Source organism: Triplophysa rosa, linkage group LG10 (assembly GCF_024868665.1).
Source record: "Triplophysa rosa linkage group LG10, Trosa_1v2, whole genome shotgun sequence".
Classification (NCBI taxonomy): Eukaryota; Metazoa; Chordata; class Actinopteri; order Cypriniformes; family Nemacheilidae; genus Triplophysa; species Triplophysa rosa.
Window position 1 is genome coordinate 21,721,484 of NC_079899.1, and position 27,911 is coordinate 21,749,394.

Here is a 27,911-nt window from a genome sequence, read left to right on the forward strand (position 1 = left end):
CATTAAAAATTACATTCTACTTTTTTTCAACATCTTTGACTATAAAAGTATTTAAAGATGGAGCACAGCCTGTGAAAAGGCTAATGTGTATTTGTTTTGGACCGGATTTGAAGATGAAGTTCTGCATTAAGCTGAATTTTACTGGAAAGGACTGAATGTTCTTGTAGCCTTAAGGAATTGTACCAGTTGTGACGGACAAGCGGCCAGTTGGGTAAACAGTGCCACAAAAGAAAGAGAACACGAGAGAGTACATTAAGTTCAGTACTGTTAATTGCTGGCAGAAAAGACTACATTCAAAATAAAAACTCAGGAGTTACCAATGTTCTGGCCTTTAACAAAAGGCTCGTTCAGGTTTGGACATCAATCCTTACAATGACAAAAATAAAACTACAAGCCAATGAGCAACGACAGCATACTGTACATTAACACGAACTTACCTGAAGGCGTAATGAAGCCTGTAATGTTACGGGAATGTATAAAGTTGGTATAAAACGTTTTTAAGTTACGGCTGGATACAATGTTCCACATTTTTTAATGGTGTGTAGAAAACACGAAACGTACTGCAATACACAGCCCACACGAAACATACATTATGCTTTCTGTGACAATATCGATAACAGTCTCGTGGGGTGGTTTCGACGCACTTACCTTGGACTTTTAACAGACCTAAATGGCCTTCTCTAAACCTGTTAACAAGTTTCACATATACTATATATAACTGCGGGTTTGACAGAACCATTTGACACAAACATTTCAAATATCAACTCATACTTCTAATTTAAGCAGAGCAAAACGTGCACACTGTTGTATTGATGTGCGCTACGGAAACAAACGAGCACATACGGGAATGCACGAGGAGCCAATTGCAAATATCTTGTTCGCGAGGCACACAGAAACGGTATAGGGCAACGAGCATAATGAAAAAAATGGACAGTACAATTTGCTTGTTTTAGTGAAAGCAACATAAGTCATTTTATTTAAAAGTCTGTGTCAAGTTATAAGCCACCACCGGCAGAAACAAATCGCCACCTTTGCAATCCGGAAGGTGGCGGAAGAGTTAAATATATTTAACTTGAAACTAGATCAGATTCCTTTCTAAACATTCATGATCTTTTACATGACGTAAACCAAGATGCAAGGCATCTATCGTCTATATTCCTATTAAAATGCATTAAGCCTACTTGAATTGTTTTGCCGTACCCTGAGTCTAAATATCCTTCTATATATAAATATACTGCAATTAATTACATTTATGACTAAGAATATGCTTAGATCTGAAATATTTGAATATAAAAAAGATATATTATTTCAGCTACATTTAAAAATATTTTGTCTTCCAGGTGGCGTCTTTACACTGAACCTGAACCAAATGTCTAAATACCTTTATCACTAAATGGCATGTTTTCCAACACTCACTCAAAGCAGGGCAAAAGAAAGCAAAGACAGCAACAAAAGGATATATCATTTATTGCACTCCAGTGCATTTAACATGAATAATCTCCATTACAAAAGCAGGACAGAAATTCACTTGGTGACTTTTAAAATGTTAAAGACACAAGTTATTTCCCATATACTTTCTCATGCAGACTTGCAGTCTAAAGTTTGGCTTATGTGCAGTGTTGGATGTATGTTGCAGGCTGTGAATGTTTAGGATGCGTTACAATAGTCTCTGTTCTGAGTTCAGTGTAACTCGCCAAGATCATGCCACTAGCAGCCACTGTGCTGGTTTCAAGATTATACACTTTTATGAAAATATAAGGGAAAAACATGTTTTTAAGACATTAGAGGTCCCGCAGGCTTAAATTAAACACTGTCATTTAGGGATTTACGTCAGTCTAGAGACCTAAAACCCCACTGACAATTTCAGTGTCCAAAAATATTAAATTCAGTCAATATATTGTCTTTATAAATGTGTAAATAAACAAAACGTGTTCAAGATGTGTGCTCTTGCATTTCATAAAATGCATAACATACTGTATATACGAGCAGAGTGTCTTGTTTAAGGAATAGACTAATTAAATCATTTGTTTTCTGTGTCGGGGGTAGTTTTCAGTTTCTTTCACTGAATCTTTGGCAGTTATTCTCTTAAAATGTTAAAAGTGCGTCTGAGACCATAAAAAAGCTTTCTAATGTAACTTAGAAAGCCCTATAGGGGTTTTCTTTTCAAACAATATGTACCATAAATACCCTGGCCTCATCTTATAAAAATGTTCACTTTGTGGAATATCACCTCAACATATATTTGTGCAGAAAAAACTTAAGATGACTAGATAATGCATGTGATTTAATAAAAGGGGCGTGACCGATGTGTTCACTTGTTAAAATACATTCAAAAAAACTTGTAGCTTAATAGCTTTAAAGCATACAAAGAACCTTCACTTGTTTTTACAAACAGTTGTTTTTCTTCATATAATGTAAGCCCACACAACATAAAAAGCCAAAAGGCATGTTCTTCAGAAGCATTATAAATAATCTACGTAGCATGTGCACCTCAAGTCAGGCACGGTTGACACAGATCCAAAGGTTACCCAGTAAAAGTTAACCGATGACCAAAAACCTCCAAGCAGAAAGAAAACACTTTCCATTAGTCTTCATGTGCAGGTATAAAAGGAAATAAAAGGCAACAAAATAAATCGATGTGGTGTCAATTGTCCTGTCCTTAATGCTCTTTTAAAAAGCTAACCTGTGGTCAGAGCTCCTGGTTTCTCTTAGGAAGCTGATCAAATGAGAATATGATCAGAGGTGTCGGTGCGAGAAAGTTACGATCATTCGTCTGTGTTAAAAAAGAGTTTGGGAAGTGTCCGCGAGTCCATCTGAGGCAGGACAAAGATGCAGTATATGAGGAGCCAAGCAACCAATAGGATGTAGATATCAGACCAGGCTGTATCAGATGTGGTTTCTGGAGTCGCTGCAGTCTTGCTCTCCAAGCTGTGATGTAACACACAAACACACACACAAGTTTGTACCACATGTAATTAAAGGAGATGAAAGCTCATAGGGATGCACATATAAAACACAATATCCTATTATATTTTTAGGATTACTGTTATCCGTTACATCACCACAGGATTGCCAGGGACAACACGAAATTGTACATCTGAGGATTAAAAACCCATGCCATGCCCCTAGTGACACTCATATCAGCAGGTACCGCTGAAAGCACCCAGTTTGAACAATACAAACGGTCCTGTTGTGTGACTATGAGGCAGCAGGGATCATAAAAGAGGGACGGAATTGTTTCTCTGGGTAGGTTTTAAATCTACCGAGTCAGCTGTAACAGTAGATTAAAAGTCAATACTGCTATTACTGCATTGTGTGAGGTGGTAGGAATGGGGATTTACTGTTCTGTAAAAAACAATCATGGATGACATCATCCTAAAGGCTATTTGCAGACGTCTTAATAACAGATTTAATTGAATAATAATCAAGGAAAATCACTCTACTGCATCATCCAATACACTATCACCTCTATAGAGAGTAAAAAACGTTTTTTTCATACTTCGCATGAAGTTACAATCTTGTTTTTTATGTCCTCTAAACAAAACGAATCCGTATTCATAATTCAAGCATTTAAGTGTTAAAAGACACATTCTGTTACCTTTCATTTATGATGGCACTGTCTATGGCCCTTCCATTTCGTCCCTGGGGAAAAAACAACAACAATGGACATAAGACATACACTCCCAAAACAGATTGAAAAAAAAAGTTCATTAAACCGCCTAGAAAACGGACACTTGAACTTCAAACAAAATAACGCAATGTAAAATTAGCCTAAATGTTCTTAAGAAAATGTGAGCAGTGTTCCTCTTCACAATGCACGATGTGTGTTGTAGGTGGCTGCTAGGGTATTACATATGGTTGCTAAGGTACTCTGAGGAGTTTGCTAGGGTGTTCAGGCCCAGTCGACTGAACCTCAAATTTCTGTCTTTACTGGTCTGAATCTTAAGACAAATGGCACTGGCTTATTTTAAGATTCAAGTTTCTTAAAAAAAAATTCTATGGTATTTTTATAAAAGCTGCTTAAATATCAGACTTTAACTAAGGCCTAGTTTTTGCTTAACCCTCATCAAGTGCTGTTACTTACAACTTCACTAATTTGCTGTTAGTGGACAAATTTGGGCACTTTGTGATTCCATTGATATTTTACATAAATGTCATAACACTTTCTTTTTTGTTTGTTTGTTTAATGTTAAAACTTTCAAGATATGCATTTATTTTGTGAATTTTTTGGTATTTTTTTAACCTTATTTACTCCATTCATTTGAATATAAAATAACCCTTTTTTATGTTTTTTTTGTGGTATTTTTATGTTGTTTTTTCTTCACATAAAAACATGATTGTCATAAAAAAACGTAATTCCTCTTATTAAAACCCTAAAAATTCTCCTCACTTTGTTTTTTAGTGACCTGATGGAATCAAAATAGCATGTACATGTAATTTCAATGGCTGCACTTACTGCATAGGCTGAAACCACAAACTAATGTTGTAACAAACGTAACATCTTAAGTTCTAGATTTGATCACAAGTTAAAATTGTAGAATTTTTAAAAACCAATTGAGGTTGGTAAAACAAAGATGCCAAAATATGCTTACAAACAATTTGACCATCCCATAAGAAAGAGAGAAAGTGGGAGGCAGAGTAATCATTTATTTGTAACAATAAACATCAAATTTCCAAAAGATCAAGGGTCTCTGCTTTAGTAAACCTCTTTGCCATTGTTCTGCTACAGAATGAATTGAAAACTTCACTGTCACAGAGGTAGCAGTAGCAATGATGAAAGCACCAACAAATCTTGCAGTGGGACTTTTATCTCACATTGAAGTGTGTGTGTGTGCTTGAGTGTTGCACAGTTCTTTGATTGTGTATGTTAACACTGTTATAGGCTTATTCAATTGTATGTTTGAGGGTGTGTGTGTGTGAGTGAGTGCCGGCCACACTGAGGATGTTCTATACGCTCACTCCTTTATATATGTGGATGAATGATCTGCATTATGTTGGATTTGTTGTATGTTTATTGGACAAATAAAAAACATTGCTGTGAAATTTAGTCATTTCCCATTCATTTCCTATGGGTGCCCACAAATTGGCTTATTAAGGAGGTTTTTTTGTCACCAACTTAACATTGTCGTATAAAGTCCAACTTTTTTGGGTGTGCTAAGGTGGAAAACTTCCGAGTTTGTACCAATCGGATTAAGAGAAAAAAAAGTTATTAGAAAAAACAAAATCGTTTTGCCCACATTTGTCCCCAACATCACTTTAGGGGTAAGCCAAGCCCTGTCTATGAAACATAATATTTAGGGTTTGAACAACAAACCCATAACACTAAGTACAGAAAATGGTTACGGTGATTTTAATCGTATCTATATCTTGTGCATTACCTTTGATTCACTGGTCTCAACAGTTTTCCTTAAGTGTATTGTAGTCAAAGGTTGGCTTGCGTCTGCTCCATCCCTTTTAGAAGAAAGACAAATTCATCATAGCTGATAAAACTGTTCAATTCATAAGCTCGACTCTAAAGAACCTTACAAGGACATGTTACAGTTAAGCTAATTTATTCATGACAAACTGAATCCCAGCCAGAGAAAGGACTTCTGTTAATGGAAACCAGATTTTTTTTACAGTAACATCATCCTGCGAGATCAAAAAGTTTGCCTCGGCCATATAAAATGAATATGACCTGCTTGCCAACTGCAAGTTATTTGAGCATCAGAGTACATTTAAGGAAATGTACAAGGGATCTAAGAGTCCTGTGGCTGTGAGGTCACATCCTTCAAAAACCACAAGGTCCCTCGTGGCATGGATTGTTCCTACGGGAGGCTAACAATAGATTAGTACCTCAGGGTCACAGTGTTTTCTCTGGCACCAGCACTGGTCAGGTCTGTATCTGTCTTAATGAGCTCACGATGCTCAGCTGGCGATTCGGGTTCCACCGCACCCCATTCTCCAGGGTGCCTGTCAAAGGGGTTTTGCTCCTGAATATGTGCGGATCCAGCTTTTGCCTAAACAGACACATGTAGAGCGAAGAAATGGGTCAGGGGTTCGATTCTCAGTGTACACACACACACTGATTAAAATTATACACTGTACCTTTAATCTAGTATAAATGACTTGAGATAAAAGGAGGGCTACACATCATTGGCGAAATTATAGTAATTTTGCAAATATGTTTAAATGCATATAATTTGCAAAGACTGAATGATAATATTCAAAAAACTTGTAGCCAAAATGCCAAATTGTGAAAAGCGCTACATAAAAAGAATTGTACATTTTGGGATACAATTATTAGTTTCTAAATATATTTTAATTAATTAAATTTATAAATAAATTTTACAAACTTAAATCATTACCATTTCACAAACTGTATGATTAAACAAGTTTTTGCATATTGCATTTTTATTCTATATGTGAAGTATAATATTATGTAGTATATTACAAGTATTTGATTGTATGAAGTACGAGAGAAGTATTTTAGATAAATGTTCATCTGATAAAAAAATACAGATGTGAAGTCTATTCTGTAGATGTACATGTGTAAAAATTGCACTGCAATGCATCGCTCTGACGATGAAAATGTAAACATAATTTAAAATCAAACACAGAACTCTTTATACTAAAACTACTCTACTAGTACACATATAACACATAATACACACTCATTTATCTATTTTCAATAAAATGTATTTATAATAATATTTGGCAGATGCTTTTATCCAGCAATTATTAGTAAGAATAACTGTAATAAAAAAGTAACATACTATTCTACATTTTGATGCATTTGATTGTGCCTTCACCTACATTTGTTTTCTTCATCGCTTTTTCTCAAATTAAATAATAGACATTTCAACATCATGTGACACTGCAACTCTCCATGAAGAGAGCTGATCTAAATACTGACTGAGAGAATCTGAGAGAATATAACTTGAGTTTATAGTCTTTCATAGCTCATCTCAGTCTTCAATCTGCAGCCGCGGAAAAAATTAAGAGACCTTTCCAAAATTATTTTCTGTTTTTCTGAATTTACAATTTATAGTTACAGTATGTGTTTAGGTAAAACTGTCATTTTTGTTTCACTCTGTGAACTACTAACAATATTTATCCCAAATTTCAAATAAAAATATGGTTTCTATTTTCATTTATTTGCAGAAAATGAAAACTGAAGAAACAGGTCAAAATAACCGAAAAGATGCTCTGTATTCTTTCAGACCTCGAATGCTGCAAAGAAAACAAGTTCATATTCACTTTCAAGCAATACAACAGTAATATTTATACACGTGTACAGGAAAAAAAAAAAAAATATGTTTTTATGTGATAACCTCGACATTTATCACAGTTTTCATGTGTCTTGTCATTCTGTCAGTCTTTCACATTGCTGTTAGATGACTTTGTCACTCCTGAGGTTTGATTTTGTTGAAATTCAACAGACACTCGACTGGAATGGCCACAATACATCTAGAAATGCTGCTTAAATGTAAATTCGAAATGGTCTCTTAATTTTTTCCACGGCTGTATATTGAAAACTGTGCTATAAAAGCATGCATCACAATGAATTTTCTTCTGGCTCTGAATCCTAAGCTATACTCAAAGACCTGATACTACAGCTACTGTAACAGAATATTAAAGCAGGAGGAGCTCATCTAGAGTAACGTGCTCAAGTGAACTACATTCATAAAAGGAGGTTATCACCCCAAAGAGCACATACAGCACTCTGATATCGTTGTTTTTGGGTCAGTGCTTTAAACTGAGCCACCTTTTCTAGGCCAAAGAAAAGGAAAAGTGAAAAATAACCTTTCTCGTCTTCAATCCCTCGCCGCGGCCCTCCGAAGCATCTTCGGTGTCTGTATCCGACTCTGTCAGTGAACGCTGAGGCGGTGCGGGCTGAAGAGGAGTCATGCTGAGAGACAAGCGTAGCTCCGCCGGACGTCTTTCAGGGTACCCGCGGACACCCATGACGTGCTCAGTCTCGCTTTGACCGCCGGGTGACTGACCTGCGACCGACTGTCGCCCGTCCCCCTCCCGGAGAGGAACATCATGGTCCACATCATCACGGGGAAGTACTGATACAGGTCTGTTATTCTTGGCTTCCCCAGGCTTCTTGTTTTCTGAAACCTGAGCTTGGCTTTCACCATTTGCATTGTGGGAAACCTCCGTCTCCCTCACGCCGTCTGACCCACTTTCCGACTTTCTTCTACCTTCACTAAGGAGATTGTTGCTAATACTATGAGTCTCTCTCGAGTCACTCCCAAAATCCCTTAAAGTTCCATTCAGCTTATTTTTCGGTTGATTTAGTATGTGTTTACAGCTTTCACCTGCTTCCAAGTCTGAATCATAACCGTCCTCTGTTGAGGTTTTGGCCACCGGACCGCCACACATACAACACACCTGATCTTCATCACATTCTTCTTCTTCATTTTGGATCTGATCCGACACCACCACAGATTCCTGCAGATCTTCCATAACCACGTCCTTCACCTCACTTTCAGGTAGACCGTTGTGGACGACATTGTCGTCTTTAGTTTCATCATGACCATTTAAGCCATTTGGAAGATTGCGTGTGTCTGGTTCCTCAGCCAGATCTGTGCACAGTTTAATGTCCTCTTCACTTCCTGATATGGAGACCCGTTCGTACTTGAGAACAGGACATTCGGATTCATCCTCGAAAACGAGAGGTTTTTCATCTGTTGATTCCAGAGGGTTCCTCTCCATGGCTTCTATATTGGAAGAATCAATATTGTCCTGAAAAGATTCATTCTCGGTTTTATTTTCATCTCCACTCATGTTTACATCGATTTTGGAATCGAGCGGACTCTCGCCAGCATCCTCGAGTTGAGCTGGTATGGCTTCCTTGTGATCCTGAAAGTATCCTGAGTCACTTTGAATAGAAGAAGGTTCTTCAGATGGCTTGACGGATTCCTTGTATTCCAAAGAATCCATTTGCGTTCGTTCTAAGCTTACTGCATCTGTCTCATTCCTCTGCAAACTATCAGCAGATTCCTCTTCTTTAAGATCAAGGATATATTTATAAGCATCCTCCTCCTCCGTCAATTGTGTGGATTTGCCATGTAAACTATCCATGGAGCTGAGGGAATAATTCCCCTCGTCTATGAAAAGCTGGTTCTCCGGCGTGCTCTCTGGTGAAAATGGTGACCCAAGATCTGACGTCCCTTCATCGGTTGTAGAAAACTTCTCACCGGTCATAATGCTCTCATTTATTGAGTCATCTCTGACCGGTTGGGTTTCCTCTTGTGTTGTCTTCTCACTCCACGAGTCTGGCGAGTTCACCGCAGAGTCCGAGATCGAAGGTTGTGGGGTTTCTTTGTTCAAGTCCAGAGGGCCATAAAGCGGCTTGTCTTCTGCAGGACTGGGGCTTGAACGTATAGATGAGGCTTCCTTTGACCAGGGTTTGTCGTCAGGGGCCTTTGAGAGGACAGGAGAGGTGATCTGCTCTTGATCTTCCGACACAGAAGAGACGAAGATCTTAGGTGGCGGTAGAACCAAGTCTCTCTTAACAGTGTAAGATTCACGTTTCCTCTGTACGCCATTCCGAACAGGATAATTGTTCATACGAGCGTCAATTTTACTTCTTTCCAGAATATCTGATGTCTCATCCTTTATGAAACGATAAGGGACATGTTAAAAAAAGTGTTATGTTAAAACGAACAGTTCACCCAAAAATGATCCCGTCTTTCAAAGCCGTGCAGAATATGCAGAATGTCCATTCTCAGTCACCATTCACTTTCATTATACATTTTTAAAAAATGCAATAAAAGTAAATGGTGACTGAGAGAGGTTGTCAATGGAAACATTCAACCTTTTGTGTTCCATAAAAAAAGTTTCGAATGACATCAGGACGAGTAAATGACCACATGATGTTCATTTTCTGGGTGAACTATGGTTTACTGTATATTCAACAGGATGTTCCTACCTCTTCAATTCCAGGAAAGTGTTCCAAAAACTGGGACACGTAGGTCATTATAGATTGTTCATCCGGACGATTTAGCATAACATCTGAGGAGACATGTTATACTATTAATTCAACTGAGCTGATTTATTTTACTCGTAGGAGAACGAATCAAAGCTTTGACAAAGTTCACCAAGAAATCACAATGCGTCACATGGCGTGTCAAAACATTTTGACATTTACCCTCAGGTTCCAAAAGTCTTGGGATGCCCAGACTATAATGTGCTGTTCTGAAAGCCTCCTCGATGTTCTCTCTGGGCGATCTGAGCAGAGCCCGTCTCATATCCACCAGACTGGGGTCGATGGATTTGATCACAGCAAGAAAAGCCAGACCACTCGCCCAGCTCTTTCCAAAGTCCTGTACAGCAACTCCATATCTGTACGAACAAAATACAGTGAGTGATGCTCTAACCGTTTCCTTCCTAAACCAATGATAAAATCTCGCTTACTTTCTGGTACGTCTCTGAACCCACTGTAGGAGCTTCTTGATGGCCTTCCCGTGGCCCCTTGGAGCGACGGTGGGCTTCCTCTCATCCGATGGAGTGCTGGAGTGGGAAGTGTCAGAATCGGAGCTGGTGGGGATGGAGGATAGGCTGGAGGAAGACGGGAACTGACTCTTGATGTTCCCTGTGAGTTCCTTGATCTGTAGAGCAAAGAGAGCAATAATAAACATTTGCTCATGTGATGGCCTTCTGTGGTACTTTTTATCACCCTGTTAAACAAACTTTGATCTTATCTAAACATTGACTAGACAGAAGTGATAAGAGTGTCGCCTTGTTTCAGAGAATTAGTCCTTGATAAGATAAGTGTGCAAAGAAACACATTTGGATCTAGTGTCGCATGGCCAATTATCACGACCACTTAAAGGCACATTGAAAAGACTGTAAAGTCTCACACGATTCATTGTTTGACTAAATACCCGAAGAGCAAAATCTAATTATAGACGGTCTAACTCAATGCAAAATCTACAACAGACGTTGCTATAAACTATACCTGGAAAAAGAGAATGATATTCCATATAAGCCCAAGCACTATGGACGCATTTCCATCTGCGACATCGGCTGCATCGATGCTCACTAACTTCACCTGAAACAGGACATTGATGCATCACACGAATGTCATTTCAACAGGAAACAATAAGGATGTTTCATGAGAGGGTGTGATGTCAAACCGGACTTACGTTTCTTTCTTCCAGAAATGTCAACACCTTGGCGATATTATTGAGCCTGAAAATACGATGCGAGGATGGCTTAAACCCATGCAGCTGAAAGGTCAAAGGTCAACACTTTCTTAGTCCTTCACAGAAACAGGTGATTCAAAAAGATTCATTATTAGCCATTAAAAGAAATCTCACCAGTTTGCATCCTGAGAGCTCTTCAAGTAGGGCCATCAGAAGCTTTCCGTCTTGGATGTCACCAAACAGATCACGTACCTCCAAAGGGGGGTTGCACTGCACACGAAATACAGCCACAGTTGAGCATTTAAAAAAGATTTGTATTTGTAATAAGGCAGGTCATCTGAAAATCAAAATTCCTTTTTCAGAAAATAAAAAAAGGATATTTTGGAGAACGCTGGTAACCAAACAACACAAGCCCCCACTGACTTCCATTGTATGGACACAAAACATTTCTCAAAATATCTTCTCTGTTTCACAGATGAAAGAGTCATATACAGGTTTTGAACGACATGAAGGTGAATAAATGATGACAGAATTTTTGTTTTTGGTAGAACTGTCCCTAACTATCCTTAATATAATATATATTTATGAATAAGAATTTATGCTGCAAAGAAAAATCTTTTTTTTTCAACAATAACATTATTAGAAGGAAACAATGTGACACAACAGCGGAATTTGGAGGGTTAAGGGTGACATTTTCCATCGAAACAGAGTAGACAGTGTGTAATTGTCCGATAGTGGGTCGAAGGTTTGAGAAATCGCCAAACTTGAGGTCACGGAATAGAGCAACATTGTGTGTGAAAACAAAGGATTCATCAGTGGTTGTTTTCAATCGGAGCTGTGAGGCTCTCAAATATGGCAATGTTCTGATCTACAAGCGGTCTGCAACACAAGAAGCCGAGCAGAGGACTGCCAGAGCAAACAAAAGTGAACGACTAAATCTACTGTGGTGTTCAATGACTAATGCATCATGCAAATGTGTGAGCGTTTGAGTCTGAATCACCGGGTCTGGTTGCTAAATGAAAGGAGGAAGAAAAATCTAAGGGCGAAAGATGGAGACAAGAAAAAATAAAAGCATATGGGGAAATGTATTTATAGAGAAAGAACAAGTTTTTTTTTTTCAGTTTGCCATGTAACACATGTGAGAAGCAATTGGAGTTTTTAAGTAGGATTTTAGAATTTGATGATTTTTTATTAAATAATGGCCACAGATTAATCATTCATAATAACACTAACAATTAGGAAAGTAAATAATGCTTTGATTTTTAATGAATGTTTATAGCTGCAAACTGGATATTTTGCCTCTCTATCGCCATCTCTGTTTAAAACATAAAATTGCAGGTTACTTTTGTCCTTAAAGGGACAGTTGACCCAAAAATGAAAATTCTGTCTCCGTTTACTTACCCTCAAGTTGTTCCAAACCTGTATAATTTCATTTGTTCTGCTGAACACAAAGGAATATATTTGGAAGAATGCTTGTAACCAAACAGATATCATCCCATTGACTCCCATTGTTTTTATTTTCCCTACTATGGCAGTAAATGGGGGATGAGATCTGTTTGTATTCTGCAGAACAACGAAATGTATACAGGTTTGGAACAACCTGAGGGTGAGTAAATGATAACAGAATTTTTCATTTTGGGTGAACTATCCCTTTAACTGTACATGGGCTTAAGTCAAATGACGTCAACCTGACATTTCCCATGAAATTAAACTAGACGCCTTAAATTATAAATCATTATTATATCAAACAAATATTAACCAAAAACAGTTATGAATTTAAGCATTAAGCCACTTTGTGACCCTTTCTAAATTTATGATTAGTCTTACTACATCATGCAAGATTACTTCTAAGAAATTAATAAATAATTCATGACAGATAAATTTCCTGTCATAAATATGTCTCCTTTGAGATGCACAATGAAACGTCAAGAAGGAAAATTTCAACTTCAAGTCTATGAAATCTATCAGCTCCATCTGTTGGGTCCAAATGACTAACCTTCTCTAGATGTAGATTCATCCATCTGGTGAACGTTCTCTTCTGCACCACCTCCCTCTCAACTGGAAAAGCAACAAAGATAAAAACAGTTTCATTTCAGTTTCATGGAGGTAAATGATGCACAGAAATGAAACAGAGGTGCCGTCTCAACCAGCAGCTCCATGTTGGCTAGTCATCAATCAAATATAGCCTGAAGGTATTGCACTCTTGTGAGCTCGCCATGGCAACAAAGAGCAAACAGACCATAATCATTATAGCTCATGTGTAATGACCGGTGGCCATTAACATCAAAACTAAGCCGCTGTATTTAATATGTGACCAGGGGCAATTTTGCTTGTCTTTGCATGGTTACCCTAATCAAATGTTTAATAAAACCCAAATATTTCACACTTTGCTATTAAGTGCAGTTCAAATATTATTAAAGGGGTCATATGACACAACTAAAACGAATATTATCGTTTGTTTTAGATGTAATGCAATGTGTATACACGATTTAAGGTTCAAAAACGCTGTATTTTCCACATACCGTGCATGTTTGTATCTCCTCTTTGCCCCGCCTCTCTGAAACGCGTAGATTTTTAACTAAGCTCATCACTCTGAAAAGCGAGGTGTGCTATGATTGGCCAGTTAACCAGTGTGTAGTGATTGGTCGAAAACAGGGAAATGTAACGCCTCTTACCATATTTGGAACATCAGGTTCCAAAGCAATTGTACTGACAGGTACGCCCACCTTACTTGCGTATACATTTGGGCGGTCTTAGTCAAATCATACCACGAACTGACGTAGATTTGTGGGGGTGTTGTTACACGAGGCGTTCCAGGCAGGTCTGGGTGAGCATTCGCTTTTAGATAGAATGCATTTTTTGTTCCGACACTTTAATATTTGCAATTTTACGTGTCTAATACATGCATGGGCAACTTATAACACACCAAAAACACATATTCGCACCATATGACCAAATTAATGCTAAATGAATGATTTGAGAAATACAAAGATAGTTAATCTGGATGTTAACAAACTTTATTACATGCCTCGTTGGAATGCTTGATTCTGATTGGCCAGTCGCAACATTTGCACGTTCGTTATTCCCAGATAACAACCTCTCAAAACTAATAACACACGGTAACCCAGATGCAGCAAATCATTTTGACAGGTTTTTTGTCAAATTAAATATAAATATGTCTTTAATAACATATATGACATTATATTTACAAACGATTAAACCAAATTGCCTGTTCGTGGCATTTGAACGTCGTTTCTTACCTTAAAACCGAAAGTAAACGGCTTTTCCTCACGGAAAGTCAACATTCGGTAAAAATGAGTTAATAAAATATTTCAAATTCACATTTCATGTCCAGTTCTTTTCTCATGTGAGAAGTAGCCGTGTAATAAGCGGGATAATGTACAAGCAGCCGGCTGTTATCAAAATAAGCCCCTTCAGTCTGTTACTCCTGATCACACTGTCGGGGCATATTTCTGCGATAACTACTGGCTGCCTGTACATTATCCCTTAATAATCAAAAGAAAATGGGTAGTGGTGTAGGTAAATTTAAAAATATATATATTTTTAAAGTGTAAATATTACAATGTCCTTTTTATAAATTTATATATATTTTTTTATATTTTACAATGTCGCATTTATAAACCAACTGGTGACTTCATTTCACCTTTGGGGAGGGGTGGGTAACATTGTTGTATACCCCATGTGAGTTGGCTCTGTGTCCACCTTAAAATGGCCATCGCTTGAAATTAAAGACATCTGCCCCAGAGAAAACCGAGTAGTTGGAAACTCCCGTGAGAGCATGATTATATGATCCATCAGGCAGGCCGTCTAATCTGTCTACCTCCTGATGGATGGTTCCTTCCTAACATTTCTCTTCCTCTGCCTCCAAGGCGGCTCATTTGTGTTCTAGAGCTGCACGATAATTTATCGCGATACCACGAAACCCTATTGAAATCAAGCTGGCTGCGATATACAATGTGTCGATATTTTTTAATGCGTAGCTTGTCCGTGAAGCACGGCTCTGGGATCAGTAGGAAATGCTACTCGATCTAAAATCAGTGCGAGTTTGAGTCGCTTATAATGTGCATTTGAAAAAGCAACACCCGCCAAACATGATCATTATAAATATACTTTATTATCATAAAAATACCTGATGAGGCTTGAGTAACAGTGATAAAAAGATATCCATTGGCATTTCCTAGACTCTAGAACGCGTTATGGTCTTCTTCTGCAGTGCGTATTTGGAGTTTCCGCACGAGACCGCCCTCTGGCTTTCGGATGCAGCAGCATTTTCCCGTACTTCACTCAAAAGCTGTGCATAAATCACGTCATATTTATCGTCGGTTTATCGCGACAGCCCTAGTTCTACAGGTGTACAAACGTATAAGATGGGAACATTCCTCATTCATTATTCAGTGCCAAAACTTAAAGAGGCTCCATTTGCTGGAATCAATAACCGTGGTTCAAATGGCATGATGAAATAATGACCTAACAGGAAGTCTAGGCATATAGCCACACACAGATCTAGACGGCACAATAGAGCACATTCAGAAAGCAACACACCAGTGGCCCGAAGTTTCCAAGTGGAAACCATCTTTCATAACTCCATAAATGCTTCACAATAGAGCACTTTATTTAAAAACATTTTGGCAGATATTTCATTTTTCGAAATGTCAAAGACTAATGTTTGGATGATGCAGTGGTTGTTAAATGTCTCCCTGTTTAGTTACGTCACACTTTATTTATCATTTATCTAACCTTTGCACTTTATACACTTCCATTAAAATGAATATTAAGCAACAACACAGTGGTGCCAAATTCCAGTATATAATGCAAAGGTAAAACAAAAGTGTCTTGTAATTTTTGGCTAATTGATTATTGACTGCTCAAAAGCTGGTCACCTGTCAGGTTATTGTGCAAAGAATTTTGGTTGTTAACGGCTGCTCTTGCAGTACAATTAGGGATGTGACAATATGCCAGTATTTCCAATAACCGTCATATCAAAAACAATTATTATCAATATTCTGTCAATTCTACACCTATTGTGATATCATAAACGCGCAACACGCATTCAAACTTTTGACTTAAGAGTCACAATAGTTACAAACTCTTTCTCTGCCCCCACTTTTTGAGTGCGATTCATGGACTAAATAATAGAGAAAACAAACTAAATTAAAGATTCATTTTACCAACGGCATCATTTATTTAAAAAAAATGAATATAAATATTGTGATAATATCGGCACCATAAAATCTTTTGGGCACGATAACAGTGGGGACAAAAATCTGATATCGTGACAGCCCTAACTAGAACAGCAGAAAACTCATTTTAAGGGGATAGTTCACCAAAAATGAAAAATCTGTCATTATTTACTCACCCTCAAGTTGTTCCAAACCTGTATAAATGTCTTTGTTCTGATTAACACAAAGGAAGATATTTGGAAGTATGTCAGTAACCAAACAGATCTCATCCCCCATTGACTCCCATAGTATTTATTTTCCTATATGGCAGTAAATGGGGGATGAGATCTGTTTGGTTACTGGCATTCTTCCAAATATCTACCTTTGTGTTCAGCAGAACAAAGAAATTTACACAGGTTTGGAACAATCTAAGGGTCAGTAAATGATGACAGAATTTTCATTTTTGGGTGAACTATCCCTTTATGATGCATAAAAAAACCGAAGAATTGGTTCTTAAAAATGCAACAAAATATATGCCCTGAGTGTACTGTTTTTATTGTAAAACAATATTTTAATGTTATGTCTTACTATATTTTAATAAGAAAACAGCTGGTAAATACACAAAACTGACAAAGAAGAAGTCTGTTTTATTAAAATACACAGGTTAAATATAACAGGGGAAAACAATGCACTGAAAGTTGCTTTGGATAGCCATCTTCCAAAATGCATGAATATCTCATTGTCGAAATATACCTAAATTCACCCTATATTTAATAAAAATATATGTAAGGGATAATCCATGGCTAGCTGTGCATTAAAGGATTTTAATGCATGACTAGCTGTGGATTATCCCTTACATAGATGCTTTTATGCATTGCTTCTTATGCTTATGTATGTAAATATGTATATAAAAACCAACTTTTGGCCAACTTCACCAATTGTCTAATCAGTTGCAGGATTAACTAGTTGACCCTTGTAACCCATCTATACTAACTAAAAGCTAACTTTGATCTCCAGAGGCCCCGTTGTTAAAATAACAAAGAACATTAACACAGCAGCCTTCATTTTCTTCTTTCCTGCCAAAGGAGCTTTAAAGTGTTTTGGGTCTGGGGCCCCGGCCAAGAACACAGCTCTCTTCGTCTTTCTGCTCAGACCATGTCTGTTTAATGAGGGGGCCGTCTTCCAACTCCAAAGAGCCAGTCCTCATAAACACAAAAGGCCACTGCCCGGCCGTCCGGGACAGCTTTGAGCTCTCTAAATGTGACAGACGGGCCAGAACTGAGGCTGTCTGACGGTTCTTCAGGAACAAAGAAAAACCTTTCAGAGAAACGTCTTTGTTAAGGCGTTTATTTTGTTTGCTGCAGTCAACAGTTTAGTATAATACTGTAAACAATGCAAATGTATTAAATAAACTCTATGGGTGCGATAACATTATTGTGCTATGAATCAAAGGCTGAATAACTTTTATAACAAGAGAGCTTAAGAAATATACTATGAGTTTTTTCATATGCTAATTGTTAGCTGCTTTGCAATAACTTTGCCTAACAAAGCAAACCCTCCACTGGTTTTCACTTCTCTGGGAATGACTGCTGCCTGTTAGAAGCTATTGCACTTTAGATTTTTAAAATGCAATTTTAAAATTGCACTTTAGATTTTTAACCTTCAAACGGTATTTCTTCTAGTTTCGAGGGTCTCAGAAATTCAGTGTAGAAGAATCTGGCAGTTTGGGGGGGATGGAATGAAGGTTGCAGTTTCAAGCCCCACGAAGAGCAATTGTTTACCAAGTTGGTTTGGGCAAAAAGACTATTTAGCGGTTGAAAGATATGAACACTGTACGTGATAACAATAGCTCTTCATAAGGGTGTTTGAAAATAATGGTTTGAAGCAAGACAGTCAAGCAACAACTATGATAAACACTTGAATCTTTCTGATAGGTCTACATGAACAAACAAACAAAAAACTTTGTCCAATTACATAATAACATCATGTGAAATGCAAATTCTGTGGGGGAAATTCCTGCTCTGTAAAAAAATGAATTTGGATGCTCTGATTGGTCATTTGCTCTCACATACAGAATGTTTGGAAAATAGAATAATTTCAGTCCTGCTTTGAAGATAAATGAATCTGCAGAAAACTTCTGCCCGTGTTCTGCATTTACTCTCTTTTCACCGGATAAATACGTGCACACCGTGAGTCATGTGATCTGTATTTGCTTAACATGCAAAGAATGGGTTTGCCGACATCATCGAGCAGGAAACTAACCCTTTATGCCAGCAAGAGACATTGTGATTCCAAAACAGAAATGATTCTCATATACAGTATGATCAAAGAGGGGCTAAATAAATAAGTCAACCATTGTGTCTCTGGAAGCACATAGTAAGGTACAGAAGCTTGTTCATGCAAACGTGCCCCATTAAATGGAAAAAACACTTTCAAAAAACAATAAAGGTCTCATAAGAGATTTTGATAGTAAATGACTGGTATTTAACTGAAAATCATCACTCTGCTATCCTCGTTTAACTTTGGCTACTTCTTTTTCCCATGAAACACATGTTTGGTTTGTTACACTCTGGACTTTTGACCTACATGTTAATTATGGGATTTCGGACCCTTCGATGGGTCCACCGGAGTTTAACTAGTTTTAAAATTGCATTTTAGATTTGAACCTGTCTGTCTTTGACATCTAAAAGTATTATTGCTATGAAGGGCTTGGGAACCGAACATCATGGAAATGATTGAGAACCAATTCTCAATTCTCATCAATTCACTCTGCACGGCTGCGAGTATTAAACGTTATTATATTTTGCTCGAGGTGTAGACAGAATTTGCCATTTGGATGAGCCTCTGAAAATGGGTATGCCTATAGGCAAACTTAAAATGAATTCATCATTTGGAAGAATAAATAAAACAGATGCACTAGCTGCATGTTTGCATCTTAGTGAATTTTCACATATATATATATATATACTGTATATCATAATATATAAATGCCAAGTGAGCAGGCCAGCACATATCCACATTTTGCTTACCACTTATCATACAAAAACTATAAATGCACACTGAAACCACACAGATAAATGTTGCTCAGGGGCGTTCCATGCACAAGAGCCTTTTGAGTATTCAAAAAGTGTACTGTGCTCACATGGGATAATAGTGATGTCACTTAGTCACGCTAGTATTTCTAAACACTGAAAGGTGCCATTGTAAGCATGTCAATGTTTCCCGGGACTAAGTAAACAGATTTAGATAAGGCTCATATGTTTTAAAAATGAGTGAGCTACACGTGATACACAAAGAGCTACGCCCGACTGCTTTACTACCACGGCTTTGTTTTCATTACTATAGTAAACTAGGGTCAGTGACACCAAAACATGTCAAAGTCCCAAAACCAAAATTAAAAATATATTATATGTAATTGGTGATATTATTCTTTATGACAGCAAAGTGTATTTTCCTCCCAAATTCTCAATATCATTTAGGGCTGTCAATTGATTAATTGTGATTAATCGCATCCATTAGTTTGTATTTACATAATATATATCTGTGTACTGTGCATATTTTGTATTTATAAACACATACACATACATGTATACATATTTAGATTTATTATTTATATTGACCAATAATTTAAATTATATAAAATGTTTATGAATTTTTCTATTTTTCTTAAATATGTGCATGTGTATGTTTTTATAAATACAAAATTAATATGCACAGTACACAGACATATATTTTGTAAACACAAACTTTTATTCGTTCTTCTATGTCTGTACTAGAAGCTTCCAACACCAAAGAAAATTCCTTGTGTGTGCAAGCACACTTGGCAATAAAGCTCTTCTGATTCTGATTATTAATCTATTAATTAATCGTTTGATAGCACTAATATCATTACATTAAAACTTGTTACAATAACAAATAAAGGCTGTAAAATATATACTCTCAAGAATGTACTGCAATATTATTTTAAACTAGATAGTACATTTTCTAAAGAACCTGTGAGTGATACTTTCGTGGCAAACCGCGGAACTCGGCACTAGGGTGATGACACTTTAAGTACTAATGAATCTAACCAACCCCCATGACTCTAAGATGTTCTGATACAGAGATATAGGTCTTGCTAAACGGTTGCTAGGCTAATGTGTTTGTTGCTATGGGCGTGGCTTGGCATCTGCCAACTGATGATGCTTCAAGCCACAAGTGAAACAAACCAACTCCCATGTCTCTACGATGTTCCTATGCATAGATATAGGTTTTGCTAAACGGTTGCTAGGCTAACCTGTTTGGTTGCTATGGGCGTGGCTTAACATATGCCAACTGATGATGCTTCAACCCACAAGTGAAACAAACCAACCCCCATCTCTCTATGATGTTCTGATGAAGAGATGTAGGTGTTGTTAAACGGTTGCTAAGTTAAGATGTTTTGTTGCTATAGGCATGGCTTCGTGGCTTAATGAACTTCCTGGGCCACTGATTGGTTGCCTGAGTAATACATGCCCACCCCCTCGTCTCTATGACACTATACTGCAAAGATATCCAAATGAACTTTGATAATGGGAGTCAATGGGATCGGTTGCTAGGTTGCTGTAAATGGTTGCTATGGGCGTGGCTTAATAGCTTTAAGATGATCCTGTGACACTGATTGGTTGTCTGAGTGAAATGAGCCCACCCCCTCATCTCTACGACACTGTTCTGCAAAGATATCCATATGGACTTTTTATAATGGTAGTCTATGGGATCGGTTGCTAGGTTGCTGTAAATGGTTGCTATGGGCGTGGCTTAATATCTTCATAATGATCATGTGACATTGATTGGTTGTCTGAGTCAAATGAGCCCACCCCCTTGTCTCTAAGTGGTTGTACTGCTAAGATATTCAACACGGGACGTTTTACGCCTTACATGGGCATGCTTCCTGTGATTGGGAAATTTTGGGAGGCTCTTACACCCCAGGGGTACAACTTACACCCCATTGTGAGTGATGTTCTTACAGAGCCTGATAGCCTCTTCAAATGGTGTATTATTATCATGTTTCTACGATATCCTCACTCGGAGCTACGACCCGTCAAAGTTGGGCGCAATGTTAAGTCAATGGGATTTTTCGGGTTTTTATTCGCCCCCCTATCGCACCCCTCTCACCCGATCACTTCCAAAAGTCATCACACACCATTCCTCAATGGGCCGCTCGATTTGATGTAGTCATTCATGGGTCGAATGTGAAAAAACAATGCGTGAATATATAGGTATCTAGGTTTTGAATGGGAGTCTATGGGCCCCATTATAGGTATAGGTAAATTTTGCGGAAATTTTGCGTAAATTTAAATCACCATTGTGATTTATGTTCTTATAGAGCCTGATAACTTCTTCAAATCGAGTATTATCCATTTTTTTCTTCGATCTCCTCGCTCGGAGCTACGACTCATCAAAGTTGGCCGCAATGTTAAGTCAATGGGATTTTTCGGGTGTTTTTTTGCCCCCCTATCGCACCCCCCCCACCCGATCGCTTATAAAAGTCATAGCACACCATTCCCGAATAGGCCTGTCGATGTGATGTATTCATTCATGGGTCTACGTCAAAAGCTGTGGGACAAGTAACGTGCCAAACTTTTGGCGGAACAAGAATAATTATAAGTATGTATGTTCGAATAACAATAGTTATGCTTTTTCAAAGCATCACAATGACTGTTTATGTATTGGATATGTCCTTAATCGTCACAAAGTCACTAATGTAAATACGTATATTAATGGGACCACGTTAAGGAAAAATCTGACTGATTAAATCTTTTTATAAATGTTATGTTACTTGGTGTAAATGTTACCTTACTCTTAGTGTAAACAACAAAGTGACGCTTCACAATGAATGCATTGCTCTAAACATGACACATAACAAAACACACTGTGATTGGTTGCTTTACATGTCTATCTGACGGCCTGCTGGGCGGTCCTTGGCTAATAAAAGCTGCCATGTAGTCCAGACCTTCTGTCATCAGTCTGACTAGGTAACTAGTCCAGTTGTGCAACATCAAAAGAAAAGAGTTGTCCTCCAATCATGTGTAGAATATTTAAACCGATGAAACTAAAAAATATTTAAAGAGTGAGAGGGTGAAAGAAGAACATTACAAGAGTATCTATTTAATGATATTTTATGGCCCATGTCATCCAAAAAGGTTATTTTTGTCACATTGCTGTGAATTTTCTCAGTCTTTAAATTCAGCTGGTTCTTTTTGTAAAACAGAGCATAGATGTTGTTGTTATTAGACAATGAATTGTTATCCGTCAGCGGTAAGATACAAATTAATCCCTTCACAAAAGCAAACTCTACTCGATATAGAGAGACTCTTATGCAAGAGCAATTAATAGCCGGTTCTTCTACCCGACAAGTTGAGCAGTGAACAGTGTCACGTTGACGACATCTGTGAGACTGCCATGGAAAACTCATTCAACCGTTGACAATGTCTGTGGTGATGACAAGCGCTTCAGCTGAGGCCATGAGCTTTTATTCAGTCTGTTGATAATCCAACACAATCCCTTTGAGAGTCAAAGGACGACTGTGTTTTTATTCATGTAATGATGAACAAAGCCATTCATATAATACCATGTAACACCATGTGTTCTCTTGAACAGCTCAGTGTTACAGTACTGTACATACAATGTACGTTACATTCTTCTCAGACTCAGGCATATAATGGAGTCATCACAGCGCAGAGTTTTTGCTTTTGAATATGTCTTGACAACTAGTTCATCGAGATTAGTAAACTCGGCTATTGCAGACAATGAGTCTAGTCAGAAAACTGTCAAAGCCAGATTTTAAAACACTGAAACTATTCAGCACAGCTGAAACACCTGCAACTAATAAACCATGGTGGTCTTTATGTCTTCATGATGTTCTCATCACCCTAAAACAAAACATCACTTCAAAAACATATACGTCACACTAATAGAACAGGTTTATAAATCAGATGGAATTTTGTGTCTGCACACTTTTGTAAATGAGTTTTTACAAACTTTGAAAGCTTATGGGAGTTTTATTAAAGGAACAGTTCACCCAAAAAGGAACATTCTGTATTTACTCAACTTTGAGTTTTTCCAAATCTGTACGCAGAGAAAGATATTTGGAAGAATGCTGCTTGGCCACTATTGACTCCCATAGTAGGAAAAATTACTTTATAAATTTATTTTTTTCTCTTGAACACAAAATAAGATATTTTGAAGAATGTAGGAAAGCAAACAGTTCTGGGGCAATTTTGACTACCATTGTAATTTTTCCGACTATAGTCAATGATGGCCACTGGTCAAGATTTATTTTGGGGTGAAATGTCCATTTAAACGTGATGGTAAGAAATGTTTTTGACTTGAGGACAATATTTAAAATCTGGAAATGTTTATTCTTTGTATTAAATGCACTTCAATGTTTTATAATACAGACAAGTTGAACCAAAAAAGGTTATGACATAAAATGACCAAATCTTATATACAGTATTTAGAGAAGATGCTACATTATTTCTGGGTCACTAATCAAATGTAACCAAATTTGTGACAATGAATGTCTTAACACCTTTATACAGAAGATGAGACTTACAATGACAGCCTTTTTGGATCATTCTCAAATCATGCTGGGATGTGATCATGGATCAGTTTTGCACCAATTTGTGGAGTGCATGACAACCACATTTCAATGCACTTTAAATGCCATGGTACTACTACGGTACCAAATCTACAGAACAGAAAGAAGTACAACTTAATGCATATGCTCTATATAAAGCAATCATTTTGACAGTCTTAAAGGGATAGTTCACCCAAAGATGATAAGGGGGTACCCATTCACTTCCATTTTACGAACACAAAACTAATGTAAATCAACGCGAACTGCCATGGTTCCAACATTCTTCAAAACATCTTCTTTGTGTTCTGCAGAAGAAGGAAAGTCATAAAGGTTTGAAACGACAAGAGGGTGATTAAATTACAGATTTTTCATTTTTGGGTGAACTATCGCTTTAATAATGTCATAAACATCCCGACCCACACTGTAAACACTTAAGCAAAGCACAAAAAAGCTACAGTACCATATCGTTAATTTCAATCTTAAATATGTATAAGGATGCTGTGGTTCACCAGCTGTCGAGTTACACAAACAAGCCAGACACTACAGAGTTAAAACATCTTACATAATTTCTCAGCCGCAGAGGTTTCTACAGTAGCACTTAGCTGCATTCTCCTTCCATACAGCCTGTGTCAGACGGGCGAGTCAATCACACGTGCCGAAGAAGCTGCCGGCTAAATATAGATAATGGTACACCTACGGTACGGCTCTCCTCCACCAGTGATACGCCTCTTGATGACGCAAAGCCAAACAAAATCCTTCAGTTCTAAAACAACACAGTAGGATTGTGAGGTTTATGACAGCTGCATATTACCATGCGTCTATCTGAGATTCCTCGGGTAGTTGTCTGGCCCTACGCACATAGAAACAACAGTGAACCGTTTAGAGGGATACTTCACCCAAAAATGACAATTCTGTCACCATTTACTCACCTTCGAGTTGTTCCAAATCTGTATAAATTTCTTTGTTCTGATGAACACAGAGAAAGATATTTGGAAGAATGCTTATAACCAGACAGATTTTGCCCCCATTGACTACCATAGTAGGAAACATTACAATGGTAGTCAAAAGTGCCCCAGAACTGTTTGCTGTCCTACATTCTTCAAAATGTCTTCTTTTGTGTTCAACAGAACAAACAAAAATGATAAGTAATTTTTCCTACTATGGGAGTCAATGGGGGGGCAAGACCTGTTTGGTTACTGACATTCTTCCAAATATCTTTCTCTGTGTTAATCAGAACAAAGAAATGTATACAGATTTGGAACAACTCGAAGGTGAGTTAATGATGAATTTTCATTTTTTGGGTGAAGTATTCCTTTAAATCGTGACTCAAGCACCACTTTACCTTTCGGAGAATGGTAAACTGCACTTTTCAATCCAAACACATCGTTCCAAATATAATATTGAATTATTATGTGTGCATGGCAGGGGTACAGAGCGATGCATTAGGTCATTGATTAGTTTTCACAGTTTGGGAACAGCGAATAGGTCTTATTTAAACATGATTCACTCCAGGAATGAACTACTTAAGATTTCATTTCATCATTTCATCGTGTTCGCTGCATAAACAGCACCAGACTTCAAGGGGAAAATTAAAGCGAATTTGTGCTGAGTGCTTATTTGACTTGCTTCACTTGCCAAAGGACAGTTTTGTAGTCTAGCATACACAATAGAGAGAAAAGGGGTTATTGTCCTGATTTCCAGACGTTTAAACAAACTCATACCAAAGTCTTCTTGCCTAAGGTCACTTTAGGCTGGTTCTTAAAAAGCCCTCTAATGCAGAACAGCTCCGGCAAAATGTGCCTGCATGCAGGTGTCCGTGTGATGAACCAATTTTTCATTCTATATTTTATATGAAAATCTGCTTGACATCTCAAAAGCCATTTTGCCCAGAGAGAGTCCAGCGTAGTCACGCTGATCTAGACTTTATTGCACTTTTTCTACCCCAGAGCACACTGGCTCCGCTTCAGAACACAGATGTCCGACTCATAGATGTACTAAAAATTACTATTGTGAGCACCGTCTGCTTCGTGGCTTCATTTTATCACAGGTTTAAAAGACTTCTAGGCATTTTCTTTATTAAAAAGGCACACATGAAAAAGTACAGACCTGGAAGGCAAACAAATGGTTTCCCTAAATATCTGCATTCCAGCAATGATATTAAACTTCAGCTTGACATCTGAATGAGGAAATGCACATGCAAACCTAAAAAAAGACTAAACTGCAGGACTAGGTTTGCGGACAGAGCATGTGCACACGGACGGTCCCAAAAAATGCTTAACATATGGGCTCTGCATCCTGGAAAGCAAAAGTGCAGCAGACATGTCATGTCATGCACTGCATCTGAATTAGTCTGGAGGTCCTCAAGGAGGCCTACAGATTATGGGAACCCTCTGCACTAAATTACAGCAGTCTGATGATGAAAAGGGCATTGCTATTTCAATGGAAAAAAGATGTTATGTAATGTGCTTCCTCATCTCCAGTGTTTCATTTACATTCTACAGTACTATCTCTGCCACTAAGCCATAGAGAAGCACATTGTAGTCTGAATCCAGTTGGCAACGAAACAAAACTAGGGCACTATAAAGATTCAAAGCAGTTCTAATAGTTATGTGAGGGCTACCTGAATAGTCCACTTAATCCATTGCTTTAAATGTTTTCCGTCATTTAAAGTCATCATGCAACACAGAATGCGCAGACTGCTCCGAAACACTATTACCCAGGAAACGCGAGAAGCGATTAATGGTTCCCATTAAAGTCATTACCAGTAAAGCACGATCACTGATGTGTAAAACTGCCGCTTTTCCATACGCTCATTAACCCGATCACTGCCAGGTATGGGATAGGGACACAAAAGTAATCCCATACCAGGTCGATGATTTCTGTTTGTTTATGCGTCAGACAAGCGCTGCTTTGCAGGTGAATAAGAAAACTACATGTATAAGAGAAACTGTTGCTTCCCACCTGTGGAAAGTTTACCAGTGGCCCATAAAAAGCATTCAGCCCAATTTTTTGCGTCTATTAATACAGCATCACGTCAATAATTACTTCATTTTAGTTTCATTTAAAGCAGATTTATAGCGACACACCAAGAGAAGACAAGCAACCAATCAACGTTAAGCAAACAATGACAGCGTCAGATATTAAAAGAACGGAACATTAAAATGCAACATTGAAACAATTTCGCGGGTAAACTGTTACATACTTGATACAATGTATCACGATCTCTTCATAGCAGAAAGCGACTCGACTCTAGTTACTTCCGACACGCATGTCCAGGATCATGAACTATTCATACTCTATCACCCATCCCATGCCTCCAGCACTCTTACCTTGCAGATTCTGCACTCGGATGTCGCTGATCTGTCCGATCAGTTCCTCTCGTTCAAACCAGTCATCCCACTCGTGTCCCGCCATCTGGATCACAGACGAGCGTCGCGTCTTCGGCGCGTCGTTTGATCAAACCTCCGTCCCGTGATGTCGGTGATTTCCTTCTCTCAAAGAGCTCTACGTTGCGGTGGCCATGGGTGGGATTTTAAGGGAGTAGATCCAAAGAGATGCTGGCGTTCGGGTCCCGCATCGCTCCGGTAAAGTTACTTTGTTTCCCCGTGACGCAAAAGGAGTCTTTCCTGCGTTGCTTGGAGGAAGAAAATGAGAGGGAAATGTGAGAGGAAAAGGCACCTGGTTAATGTTTGGAGGACTCACTGTGCACGCCCACACTACCTCTCATACTCCGAGGACAGGGCTGTCTCTCTCAGTGATGTCCGATTCGCGAACGAATCGTTGTTTTGAAATGATTCAGTGGAACCGATTCGCAGTGTTGGTAAATCTTGAATGCCGTTGTTAAACGAATCCGAGATGGGAAAATCTTTTTTTCTGAATAATAATTTGTTGCTTAAATGTCCTCAAGTCGTTTTCAAAATAGAAATAATCGTTTTTAAAACTGACAGGAATTACAGGGACCAGTGCAAAAATGATCAAAAATAGGCGTAGGCCTAA

The 27,911-nt window shown here is 38.0% G+C and overlaps 1 protein-coding gene across 1 annotated transcript; it reads right to left on the reverse strand.

Moving 5' to 3' along the window:
• Positions 1–968: 968 nt before the first annotated feature.
• clmna (calmin a) lies at positions 969–27,647 on the reverse strand. The gene is made up of 13 exons (XM_057344289.1): positions 27,245–27,647; positions 13,135–13,196; positions 11,313–11,408; positions 11,139–11,222; positions 10,952–11,044; positions 10,408–10,601; positions 10,142–10,335; positions 9,923–10,005; positions 7,786–9,606; positions 5,836–5,999; positions 5,379–5,451; positions 3,599–3,642; positions 969–2,928 (listed from the first exon to the last, which is right to left on the reverse strand). Exons 1-13 carry the CDS (start codon positions 27,327–27,329, stop codon positions 2,766–2,768), a joined length of 3,156 nt encoding a protein of 1,051 aa, XP_057200272.1. The 5' UTR covers positions 27,330–27,647; the 3' UTR covers positions 969–2,765.
• Between the last annotated feature and the right edge of the window lie 264 nt (positions 27,648–27,911).

Excerpts from the sequence above, each read along its gene's own strand:
- clmna (XM_057344289.1), bottom strand. The coding sequence starts at position 27,329 with ATGGCGGGACACGAGTGGGATGACTGGTTTGAACGAGAGGAACTGATC. Across the intron at positions 5,452-5,835 it reads GAAAACACTGTGACCCTGAG|GGATGGAGCAGACGCAAGCC; the intron begins GTACTAATCTAT and ends TTCTTCTAAAAG. Across the intron at positions 3,643-5,378 it reads TTGAGACCAGTGAATCAAAG|GGACGAAATGGAAGGGCCAT; the intron begins GTAATGCACAAG and ends TTTTTTCCCCAG.